This window comes from Falco punctatus (assembly GCF_963210335.1).
Source record: "Falco punctatus genome assembly, chromosome: 12".
Classification (NCBI taxonomy): Eukaryota; Metazoa; Chordata; class Aves; order Falconiformes; family Falconidae; genus Falco; species Falco punctatus.
This window is the reverse complement of record NC_137592.1, coordinates 20,247,401-20,270,305: the sequence shown is the minus strand read 5'-3', so window position 1 is coordinate 20,270,305 and position 22,905 is coordinate 20,247,401. Positions and strand designations below refer to the sequence as shown.

Genomic DNA, 22,905 nt, shown 5'->3' with positions numbered 1-22,905 from the left:
TCAAATGAGGTACTGAGCTTTCGTGCAAAGTGCAGAATATTTTTTTCTGTACAACCAGTGGAGGAATGAGAACAGCTCTGCCAGTTTCAAGACAAAATGCTTCATCTTTAGTGAGCATTTAGACTGCAATAAAGATCCAAATATAAAGCCAAAGGCAAAACTGCAGAGGAGGCTCACGGCTAGGTGGGCAGTTTGCTGCAGGAGAAGGGTAGTAAGCTTTATTATCCATTGCTCCTCTTGTAGTGGGAATTTGCCATTCAGCTGGCACTGGAAACACTGCAAAGAGGTTTTATCACAAAGAAGTCTGAAAATGTGTCAGTTTGCAAAACTGAAGGAGCTGGCAGGATTTGAATTCCAGAAACAAAACTGCTATGATAATTGTGTTCTCTTTTGTTCATTTTGTCTGATTATAGTCCAGAGCCAAAAAAATTCTAATAGCTTGTAAAGCTGGAAGCTAACCATGTTATCAAAATGGGCTCCAGCTCACTGAGGGATGGCAAGAAATATGCTTTTCCTCTTTAGGATGTTGTTAATAGTTTTGCATTTCTTGCCAACTTATGAAAACTTTGATATGATTTGAGAGGCGGTGGGTAACTGAGGAAGATCCTTGATTGTTCTTTGAAAAAAACAAGGTTGTTCTGTACAGTTCATATAAATAGGGAGAGGAAGAAGAATCTGGTCTATAATGAAAGGTATGGTGAAGTCTAGATTGCAGTCCCTGTTTTACACATAGCCTTTCCGTATGCCAAGTTAGGACTGGCGCAGGTGAATGTCACCCCAACAGCCTACTTACACTGAAAAATTACTGACCTTATCTTGGATTCCCCAGGTCACGTACTAACACACACAGAGGACTGAGCACATTTTGTGCTTGTACATTGGCAAAGATTTGTGTAAATCTCAGGCTTTTAATGATGTGTTAACAGGACAGTCTCTCACATCCAGAAGAGCAGATCTTGTTGGTAAGCCTAAGAGCTGGCAGGAGCTTGTGCAAGTGGTTGTACCAAATGATTGCTGAGCTCTGAAAGCAACAGCTAATTCAGGTGCAGTATCTCACAGACTATATTAATTTTTAAAATGAGCTTTGCAAGCCTGGGCTCAGGCTTCTACAGGTAGTGTTTGCCGAGTTAAAGTTACGTGAAATATTTTTTTCGCTCCACAAACTGTTTGCACAGGAGTTACAGGCCTAAGTTATCAGTCCACTATTGATAGACATTGCAATCAGTAATTTTACTACTTCCTTATCATGTTTTTGGAGCTTTGCAGTGAGAATAATTAAATAAAAAATAGAAGAAAAATCATTAGCTTGAGTAAGTATTTGCCACAAAGGAACACTTTTGCATGGTGACTTTAAAATGTCATAGCAATGCTCTGAAGCGGTACAGGAACTGTGAAGTTTCATCTATATAGCCAACAGGGGATTAAAGCTCTGTGTCTCAAGAACTTCACAATGTACACATAACAATATTTTTCTTCTAACATAGTTGCATCTTCATAAAACCTGTTAAACTGCAGCTTGCAGAGGAAGTATAAAGCACAGGGCAAATTAAAGTACAGTAACCCTGAAAGAACAAATTGATCTAACCAGAGCCGTATTACTTACAGGAAAAAGAATTGAGATTATTGATGGCTCACTGCACAGAAACAGCATTTACTATGATGGAAAAGTGTATACCATGGATTAACTCTGTCAGTTTTGCACTGGCCTGTTTCTCATTTTACATGGCAAACACTTTGATCCATGTTACAATATAGGTATTTGCAATCCTGGGAAACTTGCTGCCCCAATCTAAAGATGAAATAATTTAATCATAAGTACTTGGACAGGCATTTTTCAAACCAATTTAATTATGTTTCATTGTTTACAGCCTGTGTCTTTATGTGAGCATTACGCCCAGAGATAATTTAAGAGCACAACATGCTTGCAGGCTTAGGTGTGTGGGACGTTTGAAAGAAAATGGAAATTTGGTTAGTTTTTTTAGTTTATAACTCCAAAGCACTCAAGCTTGAATATCCTTTTGTTTTCTTTTTCTGTTAAGGAATTTATTATTTTTATTAATTTGTCTCTAATGTTGCCATTCCTGTGCCTGTAAATACATACATATTCTCATGTAGTTTAAGAACAGTGATAGCATTACAGTGATTTTGGGCAGATCTTGAGCTGTGCCATATTCCTATAACATCTCAGAATTCCCAAGGGCCTCAGAAGCATTGTTCCAGATTTATGGTTGCCTAACACTGGCAGAATTTTATCCATTTACATCAGTATTCAGATCTAATGCTTTAGTCATCCAGATCCCTAAACCGGTTATCCTGACCAGTTCTTGAGCGCTGCTTTAACTGTTGCACTCACAACTTTTATGAATTTCATTTACATTTACATTATGGTAAAAAAGATAAATGGAGCTTTTAAAGATGGAAACTGCTGATACTTTTTACTAATTTCTAGATCTATTATGTCACTAGTACTCTTTGGGAAAGTTCTGATTTACAAAATGTGATCTCATGGTGTGTTTTATCTTATTGGTTTCTTGCCATATTGCCAGAATGCAGTGTATTCAGACAGAGGCAACCAAAATGCATGCTTCAGCAGCCTATGCATGCAGACAAAGAGTGCAAAGCTGGTTTTCATTTTCCAGAAACAGATCCTAGTTACAGTATACCTCCAAATGAATGGCTTTTTATTATTGGTTTGGTGGTTTTGATTTTGATTGGGTTCTTTGGTTTTATGTTTTTGAGGCATGTGTATCACATGCTCACAGGAAAAGTCCAAGTTTCAGAAGTTTTCTTAGAGTGAATTTAGAGCTTTTGAAAGCTTTGCTAGAAACCATCATTCCCTGCCTGCTCACAAATAACAGCACCTACAGATTTTTCTGCACTATTCAGGAAAGATCCCTTACAAAATGCTACATATTTCTCCACCCTTGCTCAGAAGGTACTACTCTAGAAAAGAAAAGAAGGCCTATTTGGTCATATGCTGAGTTTCTAAGACTACCAAAAAGATTCTATTTAAGAAGGGTCAACTTAGGAAAAATATCCTCTTGAAGAAGATGCTAACTTAAGAAATGGTATCTTCTCACACAACCTCTATGAAAAGCATTTGGTTTTCAAACATCTGTAGTTAAGCTGAACTGTCAATTCCCCTGTCTTTAGTAACTTAAACCCCATATTTTCCATAGAACTATTCAGCAGTATGCAAAATATTATTAGCAGAAGGGGAAATAAAAACAGCGATTCTGATCAAAACCGAGAACCACCTCAGTAACAGTCTGGTTCAGATATGCACTGAAGAGGGGTTAAGTTGCCAGTTTCTGCTGTGGGCAGTTCACTGGAGATCTCTTACAACAATCTTGGTCTTCAGGAGAATCATATCAGGCAGTCAGTGATGCCTGTTCTTAACTTGAGCGTTAATATAGTTTTCTCCTTGACATCTTTTAATCTTTTTTTCATCTAGCTTTATCTATAAAATTATAGATTAGGGATAGGTAGATACAGATACAATCATTTTGCATTTTTTGCAGTCATTTACATTTTTGTTTTCTATCCCTTCCTTAGCTATAAAATCCCATATTTTATCTCTGTTGAAGGAATGTGCAAATACCATCAAACTCACTTCTCAGATGATTTTTCAAACCAATAGTATTTGAATGGCTACAAATTAAAAAGCTGTTTTTGCTAAACATCTGGTGATGTGCACTCTTCTTGTCAATTTGCATTTAGGCTCCTGTGATGATATTCTGGTAAGATCTGAGATAGGATTTTCATTTCCAAGCACTAGACTTATTTGTGAAACTGGAGGTGGAATACTCAGTATGACTTCTCAGGTGATAAGATAGCACTCGGTGAAACAGCAAGGAGCATTTAACAACTTTGCAGAAAGGATTATCTTTCTGAGAGTGTTCAACCCAGGTAGAACCAGGAAGTTTAGAAACTGTGCAGAAAGTCATGCCCTGCTGAGGTTTGGTCACTGTCTTGGTCAAGAGTTAGACGAGGTTTAGACAAAGTTCACATCCTTATACTTAGCCATCCATAGGTGAAGAAACTGATATGAATTTGAGCATCTGATACGCAGCTGGTACTCACTTTGTTATTAACCTTGCTAACTACTGCCCTTTAAAAATCTTTGTCTTTTTCAGCTTAAATGGTATTTTTCTGGCAACACTTTTTATGGAGCTTTAAAGCTGTGTCCCACAACTAGTTTTGTTCTTCTTTCTGTAGCATTTTCTACAATTTCTGTCAAGGAATTGACGTATGTGAAGAACTGTACGTTGAACTCTAGGATTATTTCAGTTTTGTAGGTTTTAGTTAATAACAATCAATTTACCTAGCCCCAAAGCATGAGAAGTGATATTCACTGGAAGAAGCACAGAGGTTTACAAGTGCATCTGAAGCTGAAAAGATGGTACACAGAAATACTGTACTCTTGGGAAGTCTAGCAATGTCAGTTTTGGAGTTCATTCACATGCTTGTGTAAGAGATGGATTACTTTATGGAACAGGTTCAATTCTCAGTCTTACCCAGGTAAATCCAGAGTGCTTGTCCTGAGCACAGATGACTCCACAGTCTGCCTCTGTGTTAATTTGACCACAGTGATTGAGTTATTATGCGGATTAGTCCACAGCAGCAAAGTGGTATTTGGACCTACATGAAGCTTAGCAGGAAAAAGCTGAATCTGGCAACTTGATTTGTGTCCATCCCTCTCAGTTTCGTTTAGAAAACCATTGAAAAAAAGCATATTGTGCCAGTTCCTCTCAGTTTTGATAGTGGTGGTTAACCTCCTGAACAGCTTTCCTTTATTGATAATGTCTCAGTCAGAATGTCAGTCACATTTTGTACTTAGGAAATGTGTCTTTCATGAACTGCCTTGCTGACTGAGGAAGCTTCAGTTATTTTTTCTTTCAAAACAGATACATACCCTTTCCTTTACCTCCCCAGCCGGACAAAGCCAGTGATGATTAATCACTCTTATCATCTTTCTGAAATATCAGAGTTGTCCCCCCTCATGGCAGAGAACACCAAACCATCCAACGAGAAAGGAGGCCGTGTGAATAGCCTTGCTGAATTCCTAATTATTTGCTCTGGCAGTTCCCAGTGAAGCAGCTGGTTGTCTTTGGAAAGCTCTGCTTGTTGTTTTGGGTTTGAACATCATGTGTCTTTAATTTTCAGCACTAGCCACAGGGATAAGTATCACAAATATCTGCTTGAAGGCCTTTTGCCCTTGGGAACCCAATATATACTTGGCAGCCTCTCTGACAGTGGAACTGAGGGGAGAATCAAAGTTGACTCATTGCCTTATATCCCCTCAGGGAGAAGAAAGAATAAAAAGGGCAATTGCTGCTTCCTTCAGTTGTCTGAAGCGAGTCTTTCCTGTTTTGTAGGGAATAAACTAATGCCATTTTCTAAAATAATCTGCCCTCTATATGAACAAATTATTCCATCCAGTACCATACAGCTAATTCTGGGGTTTGATTTCCTTGTATCCCAGTGCAGTTCTGGGTGGAGTTCAGAAACGCATAACCCCACGTAAAACTAGAAACAGACATTCACATCTTCCACTCAACACTTATCTCCAGCAGAATCTACTGTTATGTTCTTCAGCTGAACGTACGGTAAACTCTAATGGAAATCAGTTTGTGGAGGGCTGTGTATGTACTCAGGTGGAAAGAGCATGGAGTGTGCTTTGTTTATTATGCCCAAGCTGTTAACGTATTCTGATCTCCTATGGCGTAATCAGGACCAACATAAATGAATGTCACCCTGGTATGTTCATTATTCCACCTGTGGGTATAACTTCACAAATATTTCCCACTTTAAATGACACACTGAAGTGAAACTGTCATTAGTACATTGGTAACATCACAATACATTGGGGGATTAGCTAAAGATTAAGCAGAATGCCAGATGAGCTTTGATTCATTTTAAAAATGTCGCTACGCAGAGATCCAAGCTCACACCAAGTGATGCCAAGATATTTGCTCATGTCTCCATCGCCCCATATCTCAAGTGGTGCAACCGCCAGAAATAATTTTCCTTAATAGAAAAACTTCACGCATTTTGCACATTGCTCTTTCCTATGTAAATCTTGTTAGTTTATGATTTCAGTCTGAAAATAGAATTCAGCTTTTGTATTTTAGATCTCAAAAACATCTTCCTTTAAGACAGTATTTCTGTATTTCCAGGAAACTCATTCTTTTTATTTTATAATCAGCTCCACTCAGCACAAGGTTCTTCACAAGAAGGTGGCAATTATCAACTGAGAAAATTCATAATTTTATTTTTCTTTCTAAGACTTCAAGTTTTGCTCTTAGTCTTGAAATTCAGTGCTTTTCTAGGGAGTATGCTTTTGAGTTGATGAGGATTTGTTATACTACTCAAATACAAAAGAGAGTTTTAGCTGGGGAAGAAGCTCTCAAAGATGAATGAATGTATTATCTTAGCGTGAATCTGAACTTTGTCTTGCAAAACACTGCACAGGCTTTCAGTGATACAGAGCCCATTGGAATCAGCTGTTGTCTCACAGCTGAAAATAATAGGGCTCAAAATGGTTCTGATTATTCCTGATTTGAAAGGTAAGTTGGTATGACTTTAGATGCTTCATTTTAAATATGTTCGTACATTATATAATCATATTAATATTTATATGCTAATTTAATCACTCTGTCCAACACAGAGAATATGGCCTTGGTCTGTAAGCAAGCTCCCCTCTTTACAGTTGCAGGAGTGTATATCTGGACCTAATTGTACCATTAGCACTTTGTGACACTTTTTGCTTTGTGACAAGTTACTTAAGTCGTAAGTGCTTTAATTTGTTAGTGTATGATTCCATTAGCATCTTTTATCTCTACCCAGAGCTCCTAAATCAGTGTTGTGTGGTTTATACAGAAGAGCCAGACAGAGGTGTTTCTCCTTCCCTACTCCTTCTTTTAGCTTTGCTTCACACTGAGGTACAGAAACTGTCTTGCACAGTATTACACAGACATAGGAAGGCACTCTGTACTTGAGCAAGGGCTGAAGCAAGAAAAACAAAACGAATGTGATGCTAAGAGCTCAGCACAGCAGAAGACTTTAGGAGGATCTATAAAAAGTTTAAATTGGTAAAACATGTATGTGGGTGGGTTAGAAAGAGAATGAAGTGTAATTAAGTTACTGAAGCCTCATCAGGACTCTGAACATTGTTCAGTGTGCTTTGCAGTTTGCTTTAAAGAAATGTCAAGAATACCCACATCCTTAGAAAGGGGACTTTTTTCGTAGTTTAACATTAATTTTGACAAATATATGAAGGCTGCTGGTTTTTGGACCTTGCGTCATTCTGCTGTGGGGTAGTGTATTACAGGAATGTAGGAAGGCAAAAATCCCACCTTCTGCAAACTAGTAACAGGGTTGAGCTGTGCATATTGGGCACAGCTGAAAGCCAGGGGGGACTTTGCCATCCTGCCCTAAAGAGGGTGCTGGGGCACATCCTCTTCTCCAAACTGGGCTGGGAGTCAGCTCCCTGCCTCTCTGCCTTGCAGGGACAGCCCCCCGGGGGGGCGGGGGTCCCTGCCTGTGCACTGATACCAGAAGGGTGGATGGATGAGCTGGGATAGCTTTCCCCTCTATCCCTTTGAAGCAAGGGGGAGCAGAAAAAAGAGTGCTAATCACAGAAAAATATCCTTGCAGCTACTGGGTCTATAACGTTGTCAGTTTAGGTCTGACGCCCTCATGCTGTGACTGACCCGGACACCGGCCCCTTCTCCCTCTGCTAATGCCTGCTTGCCCTTCACTTTCGCTGGAGCTTCCTGGGGGCACATTGAGTGATGACCCCAACAAATGACCTAGGCTGCTCCTTTACAAAACCCTGTGTTGCACCTGAGGCCAACAGAAGAAAACATGGTGGTGAACTTCATAAAGTTCTGCAAAGTAACAAGTTTTGTGGACCAATACTGCTCCTGCAGTCATTGCAGCAGACCAGACCTCCTGAGCCCAACTGTGTGAGTTGCCATAGCGTGCACAGTGCAACAGGTAAGTGGGAAACCTGGAGCCAGACAGCGATTTTGGTCCCAATTTATACAGGCAGCCTTTTGACTAATTCTCCTTCTCATGGTCCCCAAATCCCAAGGCTGCTGGGAATTGGTCCTGCCCCTTGTTCAGGCCTATGTCCTCCCCAAATAATCCTTACATGAATGCTCAGTGGGCTCCGTCGTGACAGGGGACTCCTTCACTGGCAGATTAGTGGAGTGTTGTGGCTGGGAAAATCATGTACTGCAGCTATAATAGTGAAATTATGAAGAGTAATGAGGATTTGAGCTGTTATCTATCTCATAAATACACATTCTAATGTGCAGGAAAACCACAGTGTTGACTGAAAATATTGCAATCTTCAAGGGAAAAAAAAGATGTTAGCCAGAAGTGTTGTGTCTTTACATATGGTTCACCTAAAAAAAAAAAATCTGACCTTTTTTAAGATGGCTGCCAGCCAACATTTCAGCAATATTTCCTTTGTGTTTCTGCTCACACAGAATGATTTATGTCCAAGTACTCTCTAGCTGGTTCTCAAATTGCAGTAATGATTTTGATTATTTGTTTGTAGTTATATCTGAACATTTCTGCCTGCCATGTCGTATATCCTGAACCAGTGTGTCATTTAAAGGCAGCTGCTGTGCCCATGTAGAGCCCATTGCTCTGTCTGGTCTGTGACTGTTTGCGTGTATTATATGTAAGATTTAGACGGTGAAAAGGGGGAGCAAGAGGACCATATCCTCACCTTGCTGACCAAGGAAATCATAGTTTTCAAGGAAATTATTCTGACGCATATGTAAGGAAGTCAGAATTGGGTCAGGATACTTAGAACAAGTGGCAATTTTTTCCATGGGAAGAGTTAACTTACTTTCCCACGAAAGAGGTGGGGCCAGAGCCGCATGCCATCAACCCAGAAGATATAAGGCAGAGTGCAAGGGAAGCGCAGTTGGGCACAGCTGCAGTGAACAAGGTCATCCGTGCAGGACAGTGCATGAAGAACATGCTGCAGGACTTCAGGGTTTGCCTACACAATGTCACAGAGGAGATCTAGTTGGGACACTTGAGCTAAAAAGCCTGCCTGCATACCAGGCAACTTGTTTTGCTCAGTTGAGACCCACATGCATGTTAATGACTTGTATGTCCATGAAGTGATTTAGCATGGACAACAGAGAAAAGGAAAACCACATTTAAAAAAAAAAAAAAAAAAGGTAGGGAAAAAAAAGAGGAGATAGCACAAAGAAACAGTGTATTTATCCTGGAATCAAAATTCAAGAGCATAATGCAGTTTATATCAATATAAATTTCTATACCAAAGTCAATATGACAAATTAGGCTGTCTGTTTCAGTGAAAGAGTTCCAACAAACACTTAAATGTTTTGAGAGGAGTTGAAAATGACCACCATCATTACGATAAAACAAAATAGTGGTGTATATGGATTGTCTGTTGCTTTACTTTCCACCTTTTGGAAATGAGACAAGAGTTAAGGGAAAAAAAAGAAAAACCTTCCTGTGCGAAGTAAAAACCCACAGTATGCAACGGGTTTTTTCTGCAGAAAGTACCTTTTCTTAAGCGTAGGCATTTTTCTTTTCAAAAGATATCAGAGAAATTAGAACTATAAAAGATCTTATTCTCTTATTTAGTTGGGACTCTTACAGATTCGTAGACATTGAGACCGATGGTCTGTTATGATCACTGTCTCATCTGACTCATACATCAGCTTGTATAATTTCACTCAGTAATTCTTTTACCAAGCTTATAACAACATACGGCTAATTAAAAGGTTGTGATCTCATAGTTAGTGTTTTCACTTATGCTAAGGGTGCCAGTGACTTTAAAAGATCTAATCACACCCACATTAGGGTAGATACCATATGCATCTTACAGTGTATTGATAGCAAAAGCACAATGAAACTGTCACACATTCTGGGTAAGGAATTCACAAGGATTTGGGGCTGGAGCAGGGGTCTCAGAGGTGAAGGCATGGTCTCTCCCCTCATCCCTTCTGCAGCTGTATCCCTACTCTAACCGTGGTCAGACATCCATGACAGCTGGTAGCTCCAACACAGCACAGACCTTCCTTCACCCCCCTGTGTAGTGAGAACAGACCTCAACTGGTTCTTGACTGGCAGGACCAGGAACCCCACCGGGCACAAGTGCTGTCTTGTAATGCCCCACATGTGCTCTGCAGAAGGCAAAACCACCCCATTAGGTCCTCGGTCTTCCTGTTGGTGGCCCTCAGATGATCCTTGCTGGCTGTCCTGCAGAATGGTGCCACGAGGAGCATGTGGCTTGTGCCACAGATGCCGTCACAACAGTGGTGCTCCATGACTTGGGTCTGCACATAGAAATCACAGACCCTCATGGTATAATGGTAGCATCCATCACAAAATGCACGTACACCGAGGCAGTGAATCTGTATCTTATTTTACCAAAACCTGATATTGGACCATTCTGTGTCTTGTACCTCTCTATAAAAGAAATTGTGTCCGTGCTTCACTCCACATTTCACATTTTACAGTTGCAGGCTAGGTGCACACACAGGTTTGCCTGCAGCAGCTACGGTCGCACAAACATACAACAAGGAGTGTTAAGGACATGTTTTGCTCCAGAAAGTCGGTTAAAGTCCTGAGAGTAGAACATGGTAGCTACTGAATTCTCTGGCTGATGGTAGTTCAGTGAAACTTCCTTTGGCGTTCCCAAAAATGTGACTGGAAGAATAAGTGATTCCCAAAGGGCTCCTCAGGAACAGTCCAAAGCTGCAGGCCAGATTATTTGTTTTAGAAGACTGTTGGCTGAGCCCATCTATTGTTGGGTCTGCTGCAGCATTTCTTTTGTTCTTGTCAACTTAGCATCCTCAGTTTTCTTGTAAATAATTTACCAGACTTTGGAAACTTAACATGGTGGGGGAAATAGCAGGGCTTTTTCTGAGTAGCTATCATCCTTCAGCTTCCAGGAGGCTGTAAGTATCTTCCCTTTTGCAACATTACTCCATAGAAAAAAAGCCAACAAAACAATATATTACTGAGGGCAGGTATGCTCAGAGGAAAAGCAAGTCTCCTGGAGAGCCAGGGTTTTAGTCTAATGTGTTTCACAAATAGAACTAAGGAACTAGCAGCATCAATGAGCGACCCAGATAGCAGCAGTCAAACACTGTATTGCATGTACTAACATTAATTTTAACAACAGAGTCCATGAATGTCTTAGAAGGCACAGAGAATACTGGGAGTGGAAAGAACAGAAGTTTTCGATGGAGGGAAATAACATTCACATTTTGATAAGCTCCAAAAATGCCTTTTCCAAACAGAGGTGCCTTGTATTATGCCATTCCTGTTGGCTGTTTGGGCTTTTTTCATTAGATGGAAGAACTTCTTGCTATAGTAATAAAGGTCAGGCATTATTGTGCCTCTTTTATGATACTGACTAGCACAAGTCGTGTATACAAACCCAGGAACTATTTATTTATGTGGAATACATACTTAAATAGTGGACTACAAATCATTTAAAGATGCCAATGATATGAATCATACCACAATTTCATGGATAAGTGGAAACATTATGCAACTTACTGAGTTTTTAAAGCACTAACGAATGTGAACTACGCAGCAGACTTGAGCTGGACCTTTTCACCCCTTCTAATATATGCCGTGGCTATTTAATATTCCTCACTAGGGAGTAATGCTGGCATACAAGTCAGCAATATATTAGGCAATGGAGCCATGAACCTAGTGAGAACATAAACTAAACTGATTTTCAATTTTCAAACATTACAAAAAGGACTATTATTGTGAGGTTAGAGATGTCAAAGTTGGTGACCTGGCATAATGAAGTATTCCCTGCCACACAGTCAAGCATGAAAAGTAATTGGAGGCAGTATAAACTTTTAGAGTCTTAGGGGTTTTTCCCCTCCCAAATTAAATATTCTTTTGCACTAACTATTTTTTTTTAATTAAAAATAGTAATTTTTGTGAAGCATCATAAAAACAGAAATGATGTTTCTGTAAAGTTTGCAGTTGATGGAGAAACCTGTGTGTTTAGAAATGAGGTCACATCTTAACACTGGGGTTACTTACATAAGGCACTGATGAAAAGCAAGTTGCTACCTGCCATCTAGGAATGACATTAAAATATTATGGCAGCATGTGACCAGCTTTAGAGCTTAAAATCTTGAAAGGACACAGACAATGTCCCCTTTGAGGAACATTCCTGAAGATCACTTTACAGTTTCTGCTAAGCTTTAAAACACAGAGTAAAATGCCCCATGTCTAAGCAGCAACGATAAAAGTTGTTACTTCTTAGCTGCAACTTTTACATCTGAAAAAATACCACTAAAGTGTACACAGGTCTTTCTGCTTGTCCATCAGAGGAAAGGGGTTAGCATTTAGTCTAGGGAATGGTGTATTAGTATTGTGAATCCCATACTCCAAGCGTTCGTTATGGCTCCAAATCCCAACTTATTGCACTGGCTTTGACCAAGTTATTCCTGATCTCCCCTGGCACTGCATTGTGTGAGCTGGCACAGCATCACTCCCCAGGAACTAGACTGCAGAGGGCACTCCTATATAAGAAGGAATTGCAGTCTCCAGGCTCATTTACTTTTAGCCTTGATGATTCATTGTTATTTTTTCTTCTTTAATAATTAATGACACTATTATTACACTAAAAAGAAAATCTTATTATTTTTGACAACTGGTTTTGTTATGACTATTTAACTTCCCCCCCAAGTTTATACAATTACAGTCTGTCAGTGTTCATATCATGTTCGGGTCATCAGCCTCAGAAATTAAACATACACAGAAGGGCGACCTATTAATATACCATCCTAGGCATAACTTGAGTAGAGCAGCACAGGGAGTGCGTGGATGAGGACGGAGATGGTTTTTGCCATGTGCCTGGGAAGTCAAAGAAACGCTGGCTGAGGCAGGCCATCCAATGAGCAATACAAAAACCACCTTCCCCTTCCTCTCATCCCATCTCAGGAAAGGTTTGTTGGAAGTATTGCTTTGGTACGGATTTAAGCTGTGACAGCAAGGAAAGACACAGCCTCTCAAACAACAGGCCCTGAGCCTCGTGGGCTGGACAAACAGACTACAGCTAAACGTGGCCAGAGATCTGCACTTTGCTGTCACAGCAGAGGTGGTGGGACTCTCTGAACGGTGGGCAGCCGTCTTAAGGCTGCCATAAATGCAAACGGCTCTCTAAAGCTGTTACAATAGGCTGTCGAAACCCTGACATGCCTCAAGATTAGGAAGAAGCGAGTGCAGTTTATAGCTACTTTAGCCTCACCCTCCTTTCCTTTTTATGAATTAGAAGTAAAGCCTGTAGTGGCATCATCCAGCATCTCAGCCTTAAGGCTGAATAGCTTAAAGCCAACAGAATTAATTCTGGAAGTTCAGCTGGAGCCTATGCAGCTCCTACATTGCAGTTTAAATGTGCTTCCAATATTTAGCTTTGTTTAATGAGAGCAAGTCTGTACTAGCTTTGGCTTCTGCAGGGATACAGCTCATGTATCATCCAGCCGACAACAGAAGGGTCATTTCGTTTCCTGTGGGTAGTGGAAAGTGATCTGCCTTTTCACACTTACTTCTGGAAACTTGTCACAGGGAAAGTGTAAGATCAGGCTAACGCTGTGTAAAAGAGCTGACTGAGCAAGGGTAGCGGGACCTGGCTGTTGAAGCAGCAAATACACTTCCATAGCTGAGCCCTGAATCATGTTTATTTTCAAACCAAAGACCTCACATTTCCAGTGAGAGATTTGCTCAGTAAAATGCATGCATTTCATATTTCATTACCACATGCTGTTTATCTCGTAGTGGTTAAGAAATAAAGGAGTGTGGAAAGGACAGTTATACGGGGGAGCTGTAACCATAAAGATTCCACTGAATAGGATTTTCCCTCGTTCCAAACTGTTATCTCGCTAGATAAAAACATTGTGCTTTATGATTAAGCTAATTGTGTTGGACAAGCCAGTCTGCAGTCCTAGAAGCCTGGATTTTCAAATGTGCTGAGCACTGGCAGCTGCAACCAAAGTCAGTGGGGGCATTTAAAGTGCAATTAAATGCGAAGTTCTCTAAAAATTCAGGCCAGAGGCTGTCTGTAAAACGGGAGTAGAGATGCTACCTTGCCTCACAGGGGTGCTGTGAACATTTGTGGCACAGCTACTTACACTAGTAAGCAGTTACACTGAAAAGTCTGTGGAAAAAAACCTGTCTTTTTTTCAGACCAAGTTTTAGCTATAAATGTTAAAATAGGGCCTTGAACCACAGACCGAACAGTGAAGAGGAAACAAATATGTATGGCTTGCCCATTTGTAGACTGAATGGATGACAGCTCATGCTCCCTCCCTCGCAAAATAGCTTAAAAATAATAATATGTATACCGCATGGGTTGTACAAGCATATCTAATTCTAGCATTCCCTACGGTGTTCCCCCTGAAGGGAGTGTGGGGTTATTTTTAAAAATGGATGTAATACATATATAAATGTAGGCAATATGCATAAACAACATGTATTTGAGTAAGAAATCTTTGTAGACTGTCCAGATAAAGGAGATGAAGATGATTAAGGGACTGGCGCATCTGATGTGTGAGGAAAGTCTGAGAGAGGTAGGTCTGTTGAGACTAGAGAAGGGGAGATGGCTCATGATGGGAATCTCATCAACGTGTACAAATATGCAAAAGAAAGATGCAAAGAAGAAAGAGGCAAACTCTTCTCAGTTGTATCCTTTGGAAGGACAAGAGGCAATGAGCACAAACTGAAATGCAGGAGATTCCATTAAGCAAAATGTAACAAAAAACATTTTTACTGCAAGGGTGATCAAAGTCTGGAGCAAGTTGCCCAGTGAGATTTTGGAGTCTCTGTACCTGGAGATATTGGAAACTCAGCTGGACAAGATCCTGAGTTACCTGCTCCCATTGACTCTGCTTTTAGCAGGAAGCTGGCCTAGACAATCTCCAAGAGGTCCTTTCTAACCTCAACCATTTTATGAGAAGCAAGGCAATTTTTTTTCCCAGTTTCTCCTTTATTCACTTTCCTTGCAGTATTGGCAGAATAGATCAGTTTCTATCCTGTTCTGGGTTGGAATTTCTGATTTTTTTTTTTCTCCTTTATCAAGAATATATTTTCCTTTTGTGGATACTGCTCTCTAATTTTACAGGCTAATGTAGTGTTCTACTATTTCTCCTGAAGTTAAAACCTGTTTCTTCTTTTGTGAGTGAAGCTTCAGCACAATATCACCAAGTGCCCCAATAATAAATAAAAGTTAAACAAAATATAGCATAGAACGTAGCAGAAACTGAAAATATTCTCCTTAATGTCACTACAAATGAAATCTATTTCAGTGTACTCTTTCAACTGAACAGGGAAAACATTTGTAATAGGTGAGGATTAATTTGCCCATAACTACCCAGAAACTGAAGCAGTGACCAAGAATGAGCGCTGACATCCTAATAATAGTGTAAGGTGAAATTATTATATAAGAACAGAAATTTATAATTTCAATCATTTGGTGGAGTCGTTCCAAGGAAACAAAAATACCAGAGTTGAATACTCATAATAACAATAATTAGAATTAGCTGTAAATATTGCCCTGCAGCCTGCTGTTACAGTTCAGACAGTTTTGTAATGGTTTAGATGCTGTGCTACAGTGGTTTTTATGCTTCTTTTCCTAAATGTTAGAGAATGTTAGAGAAAATCTATATTCTGTTGCCTTAACATATTTCCTGCCTTTCCATGAACAACTGTGACTGACCTACTCACTTTGCAGTCATTTTCTGATACATTTTCAAATTAGTATTTAACTATATAGTGACGGACAAACTCAGCAGTGTACTTTGCCAGGGGAACATTTTTAAGTACTGCTGCATAAAGCACGGAGATGTAGCAAGACATTTAAATTATTAACAGTTACTATTAGCAGGCTAGAAGATAATTACGGTATGATTCACAACGCTTTGTTATTGTAATAACTTATTGTATTTGGATGGTGGTAGCATTCAAACATTGTTCAGCACAATTGCAAAAAACCTGTCAAAGTCTATAAATACTTCATTGCAAGCAGAGACAGTACTGTGTCACACTACACATGCTAATTATTGAAGATCCTTAAGCCAAATATCTTTTTTTTCCTTCATATTTTCTACTTTTTTTTTACCCCCTCTTTAACATCAGGCTTTTAACTACTTGTTCCAGTAGGCTTTCAATGATAATACTTGCTTTTTTTGTAGGACTCTGGAAAATACAACTGACTGTTACATATATATCATGTGAGTATGTAATGAGTGCTATTAGATAATCTTTTTGCCCATTCAAAATTCTAAGTAGAATAGATCTTCTGTGCCTTATCTTCCCAGTTTCAGCAATGCCTCCAAGCACTGAATTTTTTTATAGTGATATTCAGGCTGATCTTCAGACTTGTTTTCTTGCATATTTTGTTTTACTCCTAAAGATACTGATAGGGAATGCAAAATGTCACTTCATTTCTTCTAAAATCTAGCCTCAGTATCTGTACCCGGCTTTATTCTGTGTCTGTGTTTGGATATTTTTTGTTCAGGAAGAGGGAATAGAAGTGGGGTTCAAAAGATGTGATTATAATTCTAATATCCCTTAAGAGTGCTGGGTAATTTGCTGCCCTTGTTCCTTCTACTCTGAGGAGCTTAGGAAGAGTGTAAATTCTGTTATTTATTATGTGTTTACTGGGTTTTGCTCCTCTCCTGCAGTATGAATAAGCTTGTTTGATAAATCTGATCATGAATCTGCTGGTTGGAATGTTATTATGCCACATGTCTATTGACCAGCTTAATATCTGTTGAATGACAGAAGTGCAAGGGTTTTCTTAAGTGCCTTAGAGGTGGGAGACAAAATGGAACACTGGCATTGGAAAGAAAAGGTGAAGAGATCTCTTAAAACCCTACAAAAAGACTGAGAAGCTTGAACTAGTGTTTCCTTCCTTTGAAGAAATCTAGAGATGTCATGTCTTCAAGATCTCACTTTTCCTAATATCCTGAGCTATGGTAAAGACTGTTGGTTTTGTTTAAATACTGTTGGTTTTGTTTAAAGACTGTTTCACAAATGAAGACTTGTAGGAATAACTAAGGTGTTTTGCCAGCTCCTTTCTGTGCCATACATGACAACTCAAAACAGGACCAAACCAGCCAATTTAGAAACAGCACTTAAAGGACCCGGTTTCCATCAAAAGTAAGTTATTTTTATGCTCAGCTGGGGGGTGTTTGACTATTTGTGAAATCCAGACAGAGAAATTAACATTTCTGAATAATCCTAGAACAAATGGTGAGGAGTGGGATCATGCTGGGTTGTATAACATTTTCTTCTGTAAAAATATTTTCCATTATATTTTGTGGGACATTTAGAACCCAAAGGATTCGTGCAAAAATCCAGAGCATTGTTGCAACAATATAGAGGGAAATGACACATAGCAGAATGATAATTGCTTACTATGAAGTATGGATTAAAATGTAGTCAATGCCTTTGCTTGCTTCTAACTTCTGAATGAAGGCATGGTAATACCATGGGGTTCATATAGTGCAGGCAAAATTGCATGCAACATTTCTGTCTCTTCTCCTAGTACTTTTTAAATTCAAAGGAGTTATATTCAGAATGTCAAACCAAAGGGATAGCACATGAAGAATATATCCCTATCAAAAACATTTATCCATCTAGGTGACATTGGGGGGATACAGGGAAAAATATTTTCATCAACATCATTTGTACTGCAAACACATTGGACACAACAGTTGAGAGAAGGACCTCGGGCACTGTGTAATCACATAATAAAAGGTAGCTCTCATTCTAAATTTTCTGTTTAAAGTACATACATCAGACAGAAAGGAGAGGGAGGACGAACATCAGACTGTGACTGGAAAGTGAGGCAAGAGAGACCGAGTGCCTGGCTCAGTATCACTCAGGAAGCTGTACCAGCAGCAGGAACTGCTCTCCCCAAAATCTCAGCTAGCACTTCAATAGCATTCTCTTAAGTATAAAAGAGAACTGAAAGACAAATAAATTGGCTAACTTTTTATCTTCCTTCAATGAGAGGTTTAACTCAGTTTCAAATCGAAGTTCAGAGGAAGGTTGAGTCTTGTCTTATTTTATCTAAATGAGTTCATCTGTCTCATATCACGGCTTTACTTTGTTATGCATTTAAGCCTTCTGGTCTTTTTCATGTGAGGTAGTAAATCCTGGTTCTTTTCAACAGCTGAAATGTCAGGACATGATAATTTTGAATGTGCTAGATGAAATTTGTGAAATGCTGCATTTCTTTTTCAATGATCTCTGGAATGAAACCACAGTTCACAGGGCTAGAGGACTGGAAGTGACGTCTGGGGTCACTGAGTACAGTGCAGTGAAGTTCATCCCAGTGCACAGGCACTACATCTTATAATCTCTTTCACATGCCCACAAACTGCTGGGGTTTTTTGGATTTGGGGGGGTGGGGGGGAGCGGGTTGGGGTTTGAAGTTTGAATACTTCACTGCAAACAGTCACTAGATTGGGAAACAAGATTTTGCTCTTTGCTGGAGACTGAAGCCCAAGAGCCCTCAAACAGAAAACAGCTTGCAGGATCAGGTACGTTATATGTAGGTGACCTATATGTAGGGGTGGGGATGTTGTTCCTGGATTCTGCTTCTCACATCAGTGGGTGCCATGAGATCCTGTCTCCACTACTTTCCCTCATCTCGGGGATGCTGCCCATCTTATGTTTCTGCATCTCATTTTGCTTGTCTGTCCTTAGGAACAGCAAATGTCAAGTGCCTTCAAATCTGCTGGTGAACAGCTTTCTGTAAGAGCTGCACTCAGTCCGAGGCAGGCCAGAGCAATCCAGGCAGCTTCAGCTTCTGTTATTTGTGAGTACTTTACCCTAAATGAAAAATAACCTTCATCCTGTCTTACTTTTTTTTATGATCAGCAGTTTAAGTTGAAAAGGTCACTCCTTTCTCTGGTAGCTCAAGTTCTGTGTTTTTAAGAAGTTTCAGGATATATCATGTCATAGGACGTCAGATAATACATTCCTTCACACTTTTTAAATCATTGCTTCTTTCTGTAAGAAAGTAAAATTTTGTTAGAAACCTATTCAGGTTTGCTTTCCATTGAAAAAAAATGGGGCCTTTATTTTACAAAACATTTCCTTATCCAGAGCTTATTGACATCCATGAGATCAAGTTTTAGAGAAACGAGGGATTTTTAATAGGGATTTATCACTCATTATATTTGATCTACAGATTCTTTATTATAAGAACTAATGAATATTTTTCTAAATCAGGCCTTTTTTGAAGACAATCAGGCTTTTTTGAACATAATGGAATAATGACATAACCTTCATTATAACATCTCAAATGCTACAATATAATACATTTGCTTAAGTCTGGGAGAAGGAAACCAAACCAATTTATTATAGCCTGTTGATTCACACTCACATGCTGTGCAGTTCATGTGAAGGTCCCATTTACTTTTTCACATGAACTGCCACAGCATGGTTTAAATAGAGATTTTTCTAGCAGTAGTGTTAAGGTTCCTCATTAACATCATTTCTGGAGTCACTGGGCCAAGTATATCCCTAGTGCAATTCCACTGATCTCAGTGGGGTTATCCTTGGATATATTTGGTCCATTGTTTCTACAGAATCTCTTTGTTCTTTTTTGATCTCTTTAAGAATTTTGTTACTTTGAACATTTCTCACATAGCATTTCAACATGCTGAAAAGTTTGCAACATTTATAAGTAGTTTCTTAGGTATTTTTACCTACTTGTACACTGAAATAATATATTATATCAAATAACGTATTGTTATTTATTATTTTCAGTTTATAATCTACAAATAAATCCTGTTTTCTGGGAAAATCACTATGTACTATGTTCCTCTTCTTGGTTGTTGTTTGTTTTGGGTTTTTTTAATTCCAAAATTTGATGTGATACGATTACCAAAAATCATTTGAGACAGACTGCAGATGCATTCAACATTATTTTCTGCCCAGCTCTATTGCTTGCAGTTTTTGGAAACAAGTAATAATTGAGTAGTGATACTCCCAGGCCAATATATTCTCACATTGAAAACTCCAAGCTTCTCTGATACTCTATATCAATACTGAATGTTTGTCTTCATTAAGTTGTAGGGCTTGTTGTTTGTTTTTTTAATATTATTATTATTATTATTAGGCAAAAAATGTATGAAACATCAAAAAAAATGTTAAAATCGACCGATACACAAAATTTCGCACAAGTGAGATTTGCAGTTAATGACCATTCTGTACATTATGCATATATGTGTGATTTACATGACTTAGATTTTCATTCAGGAGAATGAAAGGTCTGGTTAGGGAAGACAACATACTAAAATGAAATAATCCCTGTGATAAATGGTTGGGTAATTGGGAAACACATCTTCTCAAAACACCATCTCTTATTCTTTTCTGTACATTACTGCAGTTTTGCACAGGCTTTTGGTGGCCTTATTATTTTCCCAGCAAACTACAAACTCAGCACATGAACCTCTTCATTTGCCTTTGCATTCAAGCACTCTGTCAGATATTAAAAAGATAATACATAGAAATTAAATCTGGTTTTCACCAAATCCATAATCAGCAGAGGAAAGTGACTTGGACTGGGACCCCCAGTTCCCTGAGGTCATGCTTATCTTGCTGTCAAGATCTTTTTGTTCTCCAAACTCTTAAAATAAGTAAGTCCTAATGTGAGATTGCATTCTGCAGGGAACAGCCTACAGGCTCCAGAGGAATTAAACCACTGCTTGTTAACTGCCGCTTGCAGAAGTAACATTTGGGTCTGATGATAACAAACGGGGATAGAAATGTTAGCATGGAAAGCTCTGCTGCCAGCACAGCCTTTGCTTTACACACAGATGCACACATTCAGGAAAGTGCTGCAAGAGAAGTACACAAGCTGAATTCCTTATTCAGATCTCTGATTTTTGCAAAACTTCCAGTCCCTTTGACTATGTTATTAACCTTGAAGGCAGAAATGATATTGCATCTAAATAAGGGTGTGAAAAATTCTCATTTAAAATCACTCAGGAGCAAAGCTTGCATTCAAACTGCACGCACCAGATTGGTTTATTCTTATAGAGATTTATATGTAAGAGAGAATGGAAAAATATAATTTAGTTTTATTTAACCTCTCTCAAAATTCTAAAGACAGCTTTCAGATGAATTAGGTGCTGGTAAGTACAGTGACTATGTAGGCAAACATTAACAGCCAAGCTTCAGTCAGTAACAGCCCTGCATGTTATATTATGTGTTAAGAAAGTGAATGTTAGAAATCTATGGTTGTCCCTGTGCTCTTTTCAAAAGTGCAGCATGATCATTTATCTGCAAAACACTAGAGCTCAGATAAAGAGCTGAAGGTCTCATCTGAAAGCTGGTGCCTTCAGGCAACACCTGGTACATCACTGGAGTGTTTGTATTATTGTACTGCTCCAATCTCAGGGTGTTACTCATGTCTGCCTGGTCTGCAGATCACTGAGACCGAATGGCAACCTGTTGAACTGTATTTTAACCCTGATCTTTGCACACAGAGTGGTCCATGAACAGAACAAAGTCAGAAAATGAGGCAATAACCTGTAGTCTCCATTTCTTGATCAGCTCCTTGAATTTCCTTGTATCAGCATCAGGCGATTTCACAAGAGAGCATGTGAAGTCATGATGTGTCATGTGCAACACAGCAGAGCCACTTGAAAGATGAACGCAAGAAACAGGACACACAGTGTGTGTTCTGTGGATAGAAACACTCTGCTGAGCGTCTTTCAGGGTGCATCTCCTGCAAAATGCAGCAGAGACCCCCAGAGTCGGGGCACCATTTTGGCATGCTCAGAGTGTTCTGGGGGCTGACAGCAGCTCTTCTCCCCACTGAGCCTCAGGGCCACCATGTACTGCTTGGACATTAATAGCACATGGGACCTTTCACAAATAAAACCTTGAATGCATGTCCTGGAGGGGCATTTCCGCCTGGCAGCCGTCTTTGGAGCATTATGACTGGGTCTATATTGTGCTTCTAAACTACCCCTGAGGGCCCTCCTGAGAGTGGTGCAGCTGGGAGCTCTTCATCAGCGCCATCACTGCAGGCTTTCAGAGGGTTCCTGACCACCACAGGGCCTTCACATCCTCACCATCCTTTGGCACATGTGGGGAAGGGTACCCCGACAGTCTTTTCACAATCCAGGGTACTAACTTTTGTTGGTGCCTAAGATCTTCATTGCAAAGGCACAACTGAAATTTTAGCTAGGGGAGAGCTAAAATGCAAACAGTGTTCTCATACTGGGAGTATAAGAAAGCTCTATAACATTTTTTCCTGCTCTTTTCTAGCTCGGAGGCCTGCCCTTAGAGTACAAAGCCTTGGTTACACCAGCTTTATGAAGAGAGAAAAAAACCAAGGGTTCTCAGGGTGCATAGTTTTAAATTGTGTTGCAACAAACCCATTCAGGGCACTGCTAAAATTTGCTTTCCAGCTAAATAAAATAAAATTAAGTAAAAAGTACTTCTTCAGCTTTTGAGCTTATTCTAATTAAAAAAAAAAAATCCTCTATGTGCAGAATCATGCATGGCCATTTTAGTAAAGCTGGACCTACTGTTAGTTGAAGGACATAGTTTCTTGGATGAAGTACTGGAAATTATTTTAGTATTTTCAGTAAGAATAACTAACAATGATGAGTAACTTCCTGGATAATAAGCACATTGGGCAACGCACATTGTTCCTCAACCTGATAAACTCTTAGCAGGGAAGTTCCCTTCTCTGGGGTTGCTGCTCTGCCTGGGTTTTTTGTCTCTTCAGAACAGGCAGATCTGTATAATCTAGAGAGTCAAATGTTGAGCAATCAGTACCATCAGGCAGTGTTTTTAATGAGAAAAGCAGTTAAATAAATGGAATGTCATTAAGACATACGACTG

The 22,905-nt window shown here is 39.4% G+C and overlaps 1 protein-coding gene across 16 annotated transcripts in view; it reads left to right on the top strand.

Annotated features, from left to right (window-relative positions):
* LOC308072141 (uncharacterized protein) overlaps positions 1-22,905 on the top strand; it is a 104,699-nt gene that overhangs the window by 45,861 nt on the left and 35,933 nt on the right. For 13 of the 16 annotated variants that reach the window (XR_013931529.1, XR_013931530.1, XR_013931531.1 and 10 more), the window contains 2 exons: positions 16,221-18,578; positions 18,745-18,856. Coding sequence is in view for 1 of the 16 variants with exons in the window: in XM_080408623.1 (XP_080264749.1) it covers positions 16,221-16,259; positions 18,745-18,796 (91 nt within the window). In the remaining 15 variants the exon portion in view is untranslated. Of the gene's footprint in view, positions 1-5,877; positions 8,002-16,220; positions 18,579-18,744 lie in introns of those variants that run through there. The other 3 variants (XR_013931542.1, XR_013931543.1, XM_080408623.1) reach the window with 3 other exon arrangements.